This window comes from Erpetoichthys calabaricus, chromosome 10, assembly GCF_900747795.2.
Source record: "Erpetoichthys calabaricus chromosome 10, fErpCal1.3, whole genome shotgun sequence".
Classification (NCBI taxonomy): Eukaryota; Metazoa; Chordata; class Cladistia; order Polypteriformes; family Polypteridae; genus Erpetoichthys; species Erpetoichthys calabaricus.
In genome coordinates, this window is record NC_041403.2 from 34821500 (window position 1) to 34836894 (window position 15395).

General features: G+C 38.5%; 1 protein-coding gene across 4 annotated transcripts in view; it reads left to right on the forward strand.

The window, feature by feature from the left end:
• Window positions 1–11557, forward strand: part of nr5a2 (nuclear receptor subfamily 5, group A, member 2) — a 204680-nt gene extending 193123 nt beyond the window's left edge. For all 4 annotated transcript variants that reach the window (XM_028811054.2, XM_028811055.2, XM_028811051.2 and 1 more), the window contains one exon: window positions 8858–11557. In XM_028811054.2, the coding sequence (XP_028666887.1) occupies window positions 8858–9105 (248 nt within the window). In that variant the 3' untranslated portion in view covers window positions 9106–11557. The remainder of the gene's footprint in view (window positions 1–8857) is intronic.
• Window positions 11558–15395: the final 3838 nt, after the last annotated feature.

A 15395-nucleotide genomic window follows, 5' to 3' on the forward strand; every position in this document is an offset into this window, starting at 1 on the left:
ACGACTCCTACATCAGACCATGCTCAATTCTCGATGAATATACAACACATCACTGATTTGCATTTTTTTTAGAACTTTTAGGTTACTTCCCCAAGTAAAATTAAATCAGTTTTTACATTTTGCATGTTAGAGAGTCATAAGGTAAAGTTCATAATGGAGTCTGTCGCCTGTGACTTTTTGTAGGATGATGTTGATCCATTGTGGATTGTAGCATAGTCAGCCCGTTATCCATAGCCCATTAGACTGTGACATTGGTGGGTAGGAATATTCTGTTACGTTTACATTTCTCCATTTCTGTAGTCGAACACCATGCCTAGATATACACACACACGCCCTCCAACATGCAACTCATGTTTAGGTAACAGCCACTTACCAGTGAGTTAGGATTTATCCAAATCACAGTAAAACAATAGGATGCTGTAATACGCTGCTCCTTGTGGTGTCATTGTCAGGTCAGAAGGCTCCCCATGCAATCAAAGCCTCTATGAAGGACTCTTTTTTTCAATTTTCCGAAGCTCATTAGCCACTGATGTATTTTCTTTTCTCGGTGAGCTGATACTGGAGCAGATTATGGGAGCCACTGGAGTGTACCAGCTGGTTCATTAGTGCCGGCCATGCAGGTCAGAGTCTTTCTGAATCATTTGGAAGTGTCAAACAGAAACAGGAATTCTGTCAGCCTCTATTAGAATTAACTGCATAGAGCTTCCAACCTGGGGTCAGAGGAATTAATAAAACATCCCATGCACCGCTGTCTACGCCAGATTAAATGTAGGCTGGCACCAGGGATTCATTACATTGCCATATATTAGACATTTAACAGTTTTAGCTATCTTTAACCTTTCTAACTGCTGGATGGCCGAAAGTCTTTACCCCCTTTAATCTAAGAGCAAATCAGAAATGAATTCAAAAATAAAACATGCAATTCAAGGGAAAAAAATGTGTGTGATTAATGATAAAAATAAAAAATTAAATAACTGAACTTGCTGAAGTAGTTGCAGCATTCTGTGATGCGTAGCAGACGTGACAATTGCACAATCTGATCTGCTACTGGACAGTTTTTCTTCCACTTGGCTTACGCGCGTGAAAGATAGATAGATACTTTATTAATCCCAAGGGGGAAATTCACATACTCCAGCAGCAGCATACTGATAAAGAAACAATAAGTCGCTCTTAGAGAATGTCACTGTTTAAGAAGTACTGTAATAGTTATTTTTATTTTTTATTTGTTTTCCATTTTTATCAGTGAACACAGAGATTTTTTTCCTAATGTTATGGCCTAAGTTGGAAAACAGACCCCGTGAATAATTTATCTGCGTTTTGTTGATGTCAAAGACTAGGAGATAACAAGCTTTCCTAAAGATGAGTCAGTGGTCAGACAGAGGACTAAATATACAGTCAGAAGTTCTGAACGCTAACTATAAACTAATCACCCTGAATAAAGTTTCTTTATTAAAATTGTGCTCTTTATCACAATATTCCAAAGATATTATAGCACGTCCTGGTTGTCATCTTAATGTTTTGTTTTTTGCCATCTTTTTATTTTCTTTATTTTATACATCATATTTAATTTATATTATTGCTTCTGCTTCCTAGTTTATTTTGTTAACTATGTTCATTTAGCGTGTGGGACGACACCTTCATTAGATGTGCTGTCATTTGACTTTATGGCAGTTCCTGCAGGTTGTTTGAAGCACCTGTTGTCACCTCCTAGTTGCAGTGGCAATCACCTTGTGTTGTGCCTTTCTGCTTCCCTTTGCGTTAATATGTTTGATTTTATCTAATCTACTTATGATTTTGTTTTGACTTTACAGGTTTTTTAAAGTTTGGCTTGTAATTAAAGATTTGATGTTGGCTTTGTTTCAATTTTTATGTCAGTTTAGTGATTTTTTTAGTTAATTTATTCTTTATTTGAATTCTGGACTTTTGATTTTTTTTTTTTAATTTTAATTAAGTATCTTGAAGTTTGTCTGTATCTTTATTTTTCACATCTCTTTCTTTTTGCCTTTTGGACTTTGTTTTTCAGTTATTTAATTTATTTCTTTAATTATAATTAGGCTTTGTGGTGTGGGAAAGGATTTCTAAATAGTCGCAATGTGAAGACCTCACAAGCCACTCCTGTGAAATGTCACATGCTATTATATCCACGTGACTGGTAATGGACATCATTCTTATCAACAATACTGCCTTGTCCATGAATGAGACACACAAAATAATGCTGGCCATTAAAAGAACAAACTGCAAAATGGTGGAAATATATGCAATTGCCATAAAAATATTAAATTGATCATAGCAGCTAAAATGCTGCACACTGATTTTCTGTTACATGTAAACAATTTGTTAAACCTTCAGATGTTTGCTTTGCTTGGACTGGTAAGAAGACACCCACTTTGCTAATCATTGTGACGATCCTAAAGATGCATCGGTGACAAAAGTGAACTGGGAGGATCGACGGAGCATGTAACATGAGTAGAGTTGCCAGACATCTGGCAAAAAGAGCATGTGTCCTCCTTTTTTGCCTTATGTTCGCCATCTGCCAGGCAATGCTAAACACCTGCCAAAGTCTGGCTTTTTCTTAATTACAGTATTGGTCAAGGCTTGATTTGAGACCCATGCCCCCTGGCTTTCAATACAATGTAAGAATATCAGAGGGATGAAACTCCCAGAGGTTCCCCATCCACCCCACCACACCATGCTCCTCACTGCCATAATGTAGGTGTGCACACGACACTCCAAAGGGGACACCCAAGGCCGTCCATGATGTACAATACAATGTTGGAAAATCAGCAGGGTTAAAAAGCTTTTCGAAGGCTCTTACAATTTTATAATATAGGTACAAAATATATTTTACAGGGAAGAAGAGACCATTCAGTTTATCAAACTCTTTTTGTTAGCTAATTGGTAAAATTGCCCTAATATTTCATCTGAATATTTGTATAGGCTTCTGCTTTACATACAGTGCATCCGGAAAGTATTCACAGCGCATCACTTTTTCCACATTTTGTTATTTTACAGCCTTATTCCAAAATGGATTAAATTCATTTTTTTTCCTCAGAATTCTACACACAACACCCCATAATGACAACGTGAAAAACGTTTACTTGAGGTTTTTGCAAATTTATTAAAAATAAAAAAACTGAGAAATCACATGTACGTAAGTATTCACAGCCTTTGCTCAATACTTTGTCAATGCACCTTTGGCAGCAATTACAGCCTCAAGTCTTTTTGAATATGATGCCACAAGCTTGGCACACCTATCCTTGGCCAGTTTCGCCCATTCCACTTTGCAGCACCTCTCAAGCTCCATCAGGTTGAATGGGAAGCGTCGGTGCACAGCCATTTTAAGATCTCTCCAGAGATGTTCAATCGGATTCAAGTCCTGGGCTCTGGCTGGGCCACTCAAGGACATTCACAGAGTTGTCCTGAAGCCACTGCTTTGATATCTTGGCTGTGTGCTTAGGGTCGTTGTCCTGCTGAAAGATGAACCGTCACCCCAGTCTGAGGTCAAGAGCTCTCTGGAGCAGGTTTTCATCCAGGATGTCTCTGTATATTGCTGCAGTCATCTTTCCCTTTATCCTGACTAGTCTCCCAGTCCCTGCCGCTGAAAACCATCCCCACAGCATGATGCTGCCACCACCATGCTTCACTGTAGGGATGGTATTGGCCTGGTGATAAGCGGTGCCTGGTTTCTTCCAAACGTGATGCCTGGCATTCACACCAAAGAGTTCAATCTTTGTCTCATCAGACCAGAGAATTTTATTTCTCATGGTCTGAGAGTCCTTCAGGTGCCTTTTGGCAAACTCCAGGCAGGCTGCCATGTGCCTTTTACTAAGGAGTGGCTTCCGTCTGGCCACTCTACCATACAGGCCTGATTGGTGGATTGCTGCAGAGATGGTTGTCCTTCTGGAAGGTTCTCCTCTCTCCACAGAGGACCTCTGGAGCTCTGACAGAGTGACCATCGAGTTCTTGGTCACCTCCCTGACTAAGGCCCTTCTCCCCCGATCGCTCAGTTTAGATGGCCGGCCAGCTCTAGGAAGAGTCCTGGTGGTTTCGAACTTCTTCCACTTACGGATGATGGAGGCCACTGTGCTCATTGGGACCTTCAAAGCAGCAGAAATTTTTCTGTAACCTTCCCCAGATTTGTGCCTCGAGACAATCCTGTCTCGGAGGTCTACAGACAATTCCTTTGACTTCATGCTTGGTTTGTGCTCTGGCATGAACTGTCAACTGTGGGACCTTATATAGACAGGTGTGTGCCTTTCCAAATCATGTCCAGTCAACTGAATTTACCACAGGTGGACTTCAATTAAGCTGCAGAAACATCTCAAAGATGATCAGGGGAAACAGGCTGTGAATACCTATGTACATGTGCTTTCTCAATTTTTCTATTTTTAATAAATTTGCAAAAATCTCAAGTAAACTTTTTTGACATTGTCATTATGGGGTGTTGTGTGTATAATTCTGAGGAAAAAAATGAATTTAATCCATTTTGGAATAAGGCTGTAACATAACAAAATGTGGAAAAAGTGATGCGCTGTGAATACTTTCCGTATGCACTGTAGCTTGCTCTAGATTCCTACGGCCCTTTGTGTGAAGAAGTGCTTCATGGAGTTCATCAGATTACACTTCTCCTTATGTTGTGTTCAAGTTAGTTGGAATTTGGAGTTACCGCTTGTAATATTACACCTCCCCAGTTCGTTCTGATCTCATGAATTGCCTCTTTTGGGAGAAATTGAAATGTCACTGCCATTTACATTTACATGTATTTGCTTGGCAGACTCTTTTTGCTACTTTTTGCTACACAAAAAAGGTTAAAAAAGAACTTTACATTTTTTTAAATAAAAAGAAACCAAGTAAATTTAGAGTGTATTGTACCAATCCAAATACCACACAAACAGAAAACACGGCATTATAACTATAAACTATACTGTTTTATATATTTGTGTTTTGTGTAATATATTTTTCACTACTACTGTATGTAAAGTCGTGATGGTGTCGTGTCTTGTATGTCGTGTTATTTAATTCTATTTACCTTGTTATGTCTATGGATTTAACGGCAAGAGAAATTCCGAGCAACTCTGTTGCCTAGCAATAAAGTTCAAGTTCAGTTCAAGTTCAGTTATTTATTTAATATGAGGAAATGAGGCAAGATGTCAACATTATGTCACAACTTGGCTAATTTGGGTAACAAAGTTATTTCCAAAGGGTTTCACTGGAGCTACCACATGGAAGAACATTTATGTGGTATTTCCCACTGGGACGCTTGTACTTCCAGCATTTCCCATAACATTTCCCATAACGTGTGAAAGCAGCTTGATGTATCAGCTAGGTGTCCTTTAATACTAGAGTCACTACTGTAATGAGAAATGTGTGCTGGATCAAATTTAGCCATGCTTTTGAGCCCTTGATTAGGTTCCAGTGTGGCCTTCTCTGCTATGGACTTAAGGTTTAATGCCAGTGAAAGATATCACTTATTTGTACCTCCACTTATGACTATTAAGACTGTTTTAGTGACTTTTGACTTCTTTTGTGTTTCTTTCTGAAACTTATTGTTGACACTTTCTACAAATAAAGGTGAACACTTTACTTTCTCGTATACAAAGTACAGTATAGGGAAAGTACTGGAATCCTCCAAAAATTCCATTTCGAGATTTTAATGAATCTCGACATTTTAGACTTCCCTGAGTCTCAAAATACCATTTTTGGAATCTTTTCTGTGTGTGTGTGTGTGCGTGTATGTAAATACAATAACTTGAGTACGTTTTCACTTAGGTCAACCAAATTTTTCATACAAGTATTAAGTACAAAACATAGATTTCTGTCAACTTTTGGGCTATTTCCGTTAACCGGAAGTGGTACTTTACTGTTTATTCATGCAGCGGCAAAGTTAAATTTATTCAACTTTACTTTTATAACAATTGTTCAGTTTATTATTATTTTAATTTGTTGCTGATAGTGCTGGGCAGTATGACCAAAATTCTATATCATGATATTTTTCAAAATTATACCGGTTTCACAGTATTTGGCGGTATTTTTTTCCCATGCGAGAGTGGATGTTAGCCACATTTTCCACTGCAATTACTGCAGTAGACTGGCTAAGAATAACCTTTTCCACTGTCATGAGAATTGTACAAAAAAACATTTTAATTTGCACACAAGTATTAATACAGGTTTTCATGGCCCCATAAAGTGATAGTTTTCAAAGGGGTGGCACTAATGAAGAGAAGGAATCACATTGCATGACAGTTACAGTCAAAATATAGAACCTTTTTATTGAACAAATTTTGCAAACAACTTAAACTATAATTTTCACAACATATTTTCAACCATCAAAAGAGGCATTTAAACTTAGTAAAATATCCAGAGGTGCTTGTCAAACGTTGTATTGCACTGAACATGTCTTAGAAAAGGAATAAATAGTAAATATTTTTTGTAAACCAACTACACTTTCTGTTAATGTTAACAATCTCTGTCCACTGACACGTTAGCTATATGGACTGTAATGGCGTTGGTTATCTTGATCCACCGCTTGCTTTTTTTGCCATAGGCAGTACCTCTAGCAAATGCATCTACAAGTGACGTCTGACTCGAGTGTCCTCTAGCTTTTTCAGCTTTACCTGAGGACATGGAGGGCGCCAATCTTAGTTCCATACATTCATGATACTCCAAAGCATGTTTGCAGCTAAGATGATGCAGCAAATTGCTTGTGTTGCTGCCTCCAGCGACAACTTTAGCTTGACAGCATTTGCAGTAAATAGTTGATTGGTCCACATCCGACCTTTTAAAACCAAAAGTATCTCCAGACTACAGACACATGTCATCATGTTGAACTTTATTGTCTGCTACAATTTCGGAATGTTCTCTGTCCATTTTCACCGCTCAGTACCTCCACTAATGCATGTACTCCGTTGCATGTGTGTTTAGCGGTGTAGCAGTGAAAAAGGTCCCCCCTTAAACAGCTTCCCGCTGCGCCACGTTCCGGACGTTGTTTAGGCTATTTAAATCGGTGTTGCGGTATAAGAAAAATCCATATCATAACAAATATGTCTGAACCGGTATACCTCCCAGCACTAGTTGCTGATGGTTCTTTAATGTACATAATATAAAAATATAATCATTGTCTTGCAGTTTACTTCTTAAATATCCATCCCAATATCTGAGTATATGAGAAAGTCTAGGGGAGACCACTCCTGATTTTTTAAATATATTGGGTTCCATCTCAAAAATAAAAAATTATATTGTGTTCATAATAAATACTTATGAGCTCCCTGAAATCACTTTAGTTTTTATCATCCGATGCCTCCTGACTCACCTGTACACAAAACCCCCACCTAAGATATACTGTTAGTTCCGCAAGGCATTGAGGTTTCTGGGGTTCCGTCCTACTTTTGGCCCTCTAGACCCATAAAACCCTCATTTTTAGGTAAATTTTGGACAGTATTTTGTGCTGTAATTTATGAAAAAGAGTAAACCAATAGATGTCTTGAAGGTGTGCATGCAACATCAAACTGGGATTCATTGATACAAGGAGTCAAAGGGGTACAAAGTCAAAACTTTGAAAAAAATGGGGATCAGCTGTATAGGCATTAAGTGTTGGGGTTTTTTTTTTTTTGATATTTTTGAGGTTGCTGATCATAAATAGGATATTTTTGATATTTGTTTCTTTACCAGTGGTCCTACCCCCCAAAGTGCTACTCCCAGGAGGTTATTAATGACACATTTCAAACATAAGCCAGTAGGGTATCATTTTAGAGCATTTCAAGGCCAGTGATTATGAACACAATGTTATTTTTGATTTTTGATCCTTTGCTGTTGATCTACTCCTTCGTGGATTTCTATCAGAGGGTGAAAATGACCAATTTAGATAGCAATGGAGAATATTTAGATATGAAACATTTAAGTTGCGGCACACATTTTAATATGTCAAATTTTGCATGCAGCTATCCTTGTTTGTTTATTATGTTCTTCTACCTAATGAAATAAATCATTACACTTTTAATGAACACCCAAATTAAGGTGACTTACGCTAATTTAGACTTTTAACTCTTCAGACTATCTTCAGTCTTATGAACGCTGCCTTTTGTATGGTACGTGGCATTTACAGTTCCTTTTAGCACTGAAAAACTGTACACATTTTAGCTTAAAGCCAATGATTGACCTTAAAATTTGACATGCTTCAATAGATTGCCCTAACTAAGGAACATTGTGGTTCCTGCTTTGCATTTGATCCACCCAAGATAGGCTCCTGACCTTGCAACTCGGAAATTAATTAAGTAGGCTTCATAATAAAAGACAAATAAACCAGTGGACTTTCACCAAAATGATAGCCATGAAAAACAACTTTGGATTTTCATCAAGTAATACATTACACTTTACATCTTGCCTGAAGAAGGGGCCTGAGTTGCTTTGAAAGCTTGCATATTGTAATCTTTTTAGTTAGCCAATAAAATATGTCATTTTGCTTGACTTTTCACTATATTCATAATTGCTAACATGGTACAACACCCTAGTACATCAAGTAATAGTAATGGCTGTCTTTAATGATGATACCCTGTAAAATGAAAAATAAATAAATAAATAAATATTCGGTTGATCAGTAGAGAACCTTTATACCTAAAATATACAAGTGTTGAGTGCAGCGTGAAGTATGGTGAACATCTTACTTATTTCAAATTTGTAGAAAAACAAGCTTTGAAAATTGAAAAATGCTCACCACAAGATCACGTTTCATGGATTCGAAACAAAAAAACAGAAATGATGGAATTCAATTTAATTATCAGTACTGTGCATATGAAGTTTTAAAATATTTTTTTTTTACCTGAAAGTGTTGAGCTTAAAACTTCTTTCTTTCCATTTACAGACGTCAAGAACCTGGAGAACTTCCACCTGGTGGAGAGCGTTCAAGAACAAGTGAACGCGGCGCTTCTAGACTATGTCATGTGCAATTACCCCCAGCAGACTGATAAATTTGGACAGCTCCTTCTGAGGCTACCAGAAATCCGTGCAATCAGTATGCAGGCTGAAGAGTATCTCTATTACAAACATCTTAATGGAGACGTGCCCTGCAACAACCTCTTAATCGAGATGCTTCATGCAAAGCGGGCGTGAATGTCTGGCACCAGCTTCTCCCATCCAAAATAAAAAAGCATCCCACCCAATCCCCAGTTCCTACTCATCAGTCAACATCACTTGTGATCAATGTACCCAACCCAGACAAACATCCCTGAGTGATCCAACCTGGGTGACTATGGTGGGCCTCAGATATTTAGGAGATGACGCCTAAACCGTATGTTGTGGGTGCTGCAAGACTAAGGTGCTCATCTTTGGCATAGTAACTTTAAAAAAGCCAGATTCTAATGGTGAAATTGTTTCTGGGATAAACTGAGAGAACAGCGCACTTACATCTAAGCAAAGGGGGGCCTTAGTGACAGTTTGGAAATGCCGTCTATATTGCAGGGACACTGGTTTGAGTGTTTCCTGAGGTTATTCATACAGGCCAGATTTCCTTGAACTATGAACACCATTCAACCAGAGAAAGTCAAAAATACTGGTGCTTTGATATAACGTCCACCCATCTCCCTGTGAACTGCCCCAGGGTAAAACCAGGTGGGATGCCCTTCAAAAACTGTTAGAAGAGACTTGTTAGGTATCTGCTATGAAGCCCTTCTCAGACTTGTGTTTGCAGCCAAAAATACACTTGTTTTGTTTGAAGCGGGCAGTGTTCGCTCCTCTAGGTCATTGGGGGTTCACTAAGCACAGTTGTACTTAATCATTCTTGACGTCAGACTGTGAGCTACAGTTTCCTCTTGTTTCACCAAATTGATTTCACATTTGGCCACAACACCTTTATGGGACAACAGGTAGCTGCTGGTTAACAATTTGAGAAATGTGAAATCCTCTTGGCCTTCATCCTCATCCTTGTCTCCTTGTCATGGGTGTTCCTCTATTTTAACAGCCACTGTTAAAATCAAACTTAATGTAAAGTGTACAATGGTAGCTATGTAGAATCTGAAGAAAGGAATAAAGAGTCTTCATCTTCCACCTTCAACTTATTCTAATTATTAAAACATGGAAAATGAAAGCATGGACCAGGCATGACCGCAAAGACGAATACTGCCCCAGCCTACACTAGACCAAAGCCTGCTGCAGAACAAAACATGGAATTATTTAAAATTTTAAAAAAAAAGCAGAAATATCAGTATTATAAATTTGTGATGTCACAGTTATGTGAGTCTTGCCTTATTTCATGACCATGCTAGCTAACCATGCAGATGTGAATTTAAATACATGTTTATGAAATAAAAATAAAAGATATAAACTATTAATGTTGTAAAATTTAAAAGATGCAAAAAGGTGTTTACATGTGTTAGGTCCTGTGGGAGAGAACTGTGATGATGCCAATTGCAAAGCAATGATTTTCTTAATTTTTTTTTTTTGTTTTCTTTGATTGGTAATTTTTTTTTACCAGTACTTAATTGTCGTGAGACACTAAAATCAAAGGAGTAATCTCACTTAAAACTTAACGGTGAAATTGTGGACGCATGATCTTGTGTATACATTGTACATTTTCCTTTGTTGTTGTTATTTCTTTTTTTAAGACTGTTTTTGGGTTATTTCATTATTAACTTTACTTTTTATTGTATGTCATCATTTCCTATCCATACAATTGTAATGCTAATTTATTGTTTCTGTTCCGTCCTTCTGTTCAAGACAGGGGGTGCTATCTAAGCCAAATATTTTTTTGTTTACTGTAGCATGTTTATAAAGAAAAAAAACACAGTGGCAAAACACAGTTCAGGGACATAACAATGATCTTAAAAGAAAAACAGCGCAGTTCAGTGAATTACGTGATTGAATCTCACAACTGTAAATTGAAAAATTTAGCATATTTAAATCTGTTGTAAATGATGTGACTTACTGTTGCGTCTCTTTTCTATGCTCAATTCAAAAAGTGAAAAAGCTTAATTCTTACATCTTGGAGTTGTCTTGTGCATTGTATATTCTATACCAAAGACTGTTAAGTAGATTTTATTTTCCATGCTGCCTCACTCTGACTGATCCAACAAACCGAGACTTTCCTACGCCATAGCTGAGATGGAGCCACACACACCGTCGGCTGTTCTGCCTACATCTTATGGGACTTTGTGAATCCTGGACCTTCCGCAAGACTTCAGGAATTGCAGTACTGAGTGGGCCCTTGACCAGGACCTGGGAAAAAATCTGTGGGCTGTGGTGAGTATGCAGGGTGGGAGAAGAAGAAGAAGAAGAAGAAGAAGAAGAAGAAGAAGAAGAAGAAGAAGAAGAAGAAGAAGAAGAAAGAAAGGAGACTTCACTAAATCTCAGGCAGATACTTCATCCTCTCGGCACAGGAGCAACAACCGGTGGCATAAACATCTTGTAGGTATTTTATAAGAGAAAAACTCATCCTAAGGGCCAGCAGTGCAATCAATCTCAAGTTTAAAGGGACTTGATCTGTATTATCACCTTGTCAGCATTCCTCAAAGGAGTTCACACTCAAAATATTGGAGGAAAGATCAAATAAAAAGATTTTTTTATATCATGATGGCGTTTGTTTCATTACTGTATGATAAGAAAAATAATTGTGTAGAGGTGGTGGTAATTCAGGATTAACAATCCTACTGGAAAGAGAAGACATCCTTTTTATTTATTTAATTACTTTTTTTTTGGTATTTTCTAGTTCCTATTTTTGGCTTTATTCCCACTACAGCTCAATTCCAATGTTTTCTCTGATGAGTGGCACAAATCCAATTTATTGAGATGTCTGAACATCATAAAAAACACACACACTTGGAATCAGAACTTTTGTGATCACATTTAGACCAATTTTACTAAATCCGATGCAAATGTGACTTGAATGTAATCTGCACTTTAAAGCTCGAATAGGAACCATCTGTAATTTACACTTTCAACAGTCCATTAAGCAAAGTAAGCATATGCTTAGGGCACCAAGGGAAGGGGTGCACCACAAAGTAACATACCAAGCTATCATACCCTTTTTTTCATTGCCCTACTCGACTTTGCTTGAATTTTTATTAATTGTTCTTATCTGCCATGTTCGATTTTAATTTGCATTGTTAAAAAGATGCTTTTTATGGCATGGTGAGTAACTAAAGTGTAGAAGTTTGGTTTGAAGCTGTCGCCAGATATCATAATTGAGTTTTTCTTCTGATGTGTGGGGGGGGTGCACCTTCACCCCAGACTCCCAGACACAACCACATCACTCAGTCACAGGTTCAAAGAAAGATGTTTTTAATCAAACAAAATACATTTCCCAGGTTTTTATCACCTGGTAATAATTCCATTTTGTTTCATTTCTTTCCTTTCCTTTTCCACCTCTACTCTCCTCCAAGCAAGTCTTGTCCACCTCCCTCCGGCTCTGACTCCCTGGGCCAAGTGGAGGGCTCTCTTTTAACTCTGGAGTTCTGTACTTCCTGAGCTTAATCTATTGCAGGGATCTCGAACTCCGGTCCTGGAGGGCCCCAGGTTTTCATTCTAACCCTTTCCTTAATTAGTGGCCCGTTTTTGCTACTGATCAACTTCTTTTGAATTAAATTTAATTGACTTGTTCTTGACGACTCCGACCCCTTAATTGTTTCTTTTTCCTTAATTAGCAGCCAAACAATAATGAGATAAAAAATGAGCCAAAACAGGACCAGCAAATTGTGTCCATCATACAATATCTGAAAATAAAGAAGGATGAAGGTCTCAGGAAAGTTGATCTCCTCAGGTCCCCAAAACATTTTAACAGTAAAGAAAAAATCAGCTATTTTGAAAATGTCTGCTATTGCACAATGAGAGCAGCAACAAGCCATAGAATTAAAGGATGGGTTTAATTAATGACAAGACTCCGTGCCTAATTAGTAACTGGTTGGAGTTGAAGGCCATGACTTAGTTGGTCTTCTGTTGGCTCACTCATGTCACATTTCATTTCTGTTTAAGGAAAGAAATGAAGCAATTCAGAGGAACGATGAAGAAATTCCAGGGATCAAATCTTAAAAACCAAGTCAGTTAAAATTAATTCAAAAGAAGTTAATTAGCAGCAAAAACAGATCACCATTTAAGAAAAGGGTTAGAATGAAAACCTGCAGCCACTGCGGCCCCCCAGGACTGGAGTTTGAGATCTCTGATCTATTGCATCCAGAAAGCACTTCTGGGCCACTGCAGGACTCCAACAGACTTTGTGGCATCAGGATCCAACAGCTCCCCCTGGTGGCCCCCACATAACCCAGCAGGGCAGGCCCCTGGGACCACAATTCCCATGCTACCCATGCTGTCTCCCAGTATATTGGGGGATGCTCTGCCCATAGCAGGAAGTCACCATTGTCCCAAAGTTCCAGGTACCCAAGCCCAACCAGAGTTTACTTCCATGTTTGCTGGGATGCCAACCCCAATGTAGCTGCTGCCAAAGCATCTTTCTGTGTTCATGTCCTGGCACGGCAGGGGAATATCGCAGCCCCCCAGCTGACTTTCCTTTCCCATGGCCTCCTGGCCAGGCAGTGAGCAGGATCTGTCCCAGAAGGGGCACTGGATGGGCCCTCAACACAATTGAGTTAAACACAGCTGGCTGATCTGGATAGCATCTAACTGTTGTAAGAGATTTATGTAGCAGAACCTTGGCTCTTTATTAATTCTTTTACCGATTTTTCACATAAACAAAGTAAGCTTTAATCCCTTATTTCACCTTCAGATCTTCTTGCGTCTTAATGTCCTATCAATTAAACAATGAAAGAACAATTTTAATTCAATGTTCATGCAACCTTCATAAAGTATCCAAATTGAAAACCAAGATGGAGGATGTTAGCTCCATGTGCCTGTGAAAAAAAACGAGGTGGCAAACTTAATAAGCATTTGGTGCAGCTGTAGCCAGCCAATAAATACATCCACACTGCTACTGGTGTTCTGATGGAAATGGCTCTAATGGATCTAAAGTTTTTTGGGTTTTTTTTCTGGAACCTTCATGTGAATGGATCCTTTGGGAACCAAAAATGGTGCACAATGGCATCGCTCTGAAGAACCACTTTGGCACCTTTATTTTTAAGAGTATCATTCACAGTGTCCTTATACGAAACTCAACTAAAACCTGTTGACGACAGACTGGTGATTTCCACTGAAGCGATGATTTGACTTCTAAAATGAATTGGCTACACCAGTGATGATTTAAGAGAGTCACGTTAAAGGAGGTGAATACTTATGGGATTAATTATTTTGTGTTTTACATTTGTAATCATTTTTGACCACTTTTCACAAAACTCATTTCCCTTTGTAATTAACTCTTTGAGGGCTGAATATTTTTTCCAAAAAACATAGTTTCTGAAAAGGAATGGTTTCACATAATATATCTCATAATAATCATAAAACGTCTGTTGCTGCATGCAGTGTTTGCCAGTTTGCCAAGACTGTGCAGCAGGCTTGCTGCCAGGCTGTCTTTGCGTGGCTGGGGCAGTAGCAGCACCGGTAATGGTCACTGTGCTTTGCAATCTGGTTTCTACCTCTTATCATTGTTAAGTGGCAGTCCTCCTGGCGAACATTGCCGTAGGCGTGTCAGCTACATGAACCTGTTCATCACCACGATTAGTTGGGGACCAGCCAGCTGAAGCTGGAACCTCACATTCGTTTTCGATCACTTGTATCAAAATTGGAGTGCGACAAGTCATAGTCCAGTTCAGAGATAATAGGCAAAACTTCTTCCACGGAGTATTTTGTTTTTACGCATTCGCTTTTATCTCTCACCACTACGTCAGTGCCATTTTTGCTCTTGTTTGCGCCTTCCTACTTACACGAGCGCATGAAATCTCGGTCAAACCAATGAAGCTAACTTTCCTTCTAGCAATAAGAATCCAGCTAAAACATAATGGTTCATTTTGTCACAGTTTACAGTTGATTACCATTGTCAACTCTTCCTTTTGACAAGAGTCGACATCAGCCCTGAAAGAGTTAAAGAGTCATCTGCTATTGATTATTGTCTAAAAAACAAACAAAGAAAATTAATCCACACTGTGATTTGATGTTTTGGAAAGATTTATTTTTGGGTTTTGTAAAAGAAGTAGAATGCCAAACACAACAAACCCTTGGCTACAGACAGGTGATCGCTATTAAAATGAACTACAGCTATGTGCTGCGTAATGTCCGCTCAGGCAATGTCTAGCTGCATCTATGCTATTGGTCCCATAAGGTTATAACAAGAGTTCAGAAATTCTGATTGGAGAACGGGACATAGCGGACTTAACCTGATGTAGTGAACGAAACAGCTTCCCACACACATCATGTGCATATCATATCTGTACAATACAAAGTAATTACACTGCCAGCACCGTACTGTACTTTCTATCTTTATTGTAATGTGAACTTTCCTTACTTACAAATAAAAACTTTACCAC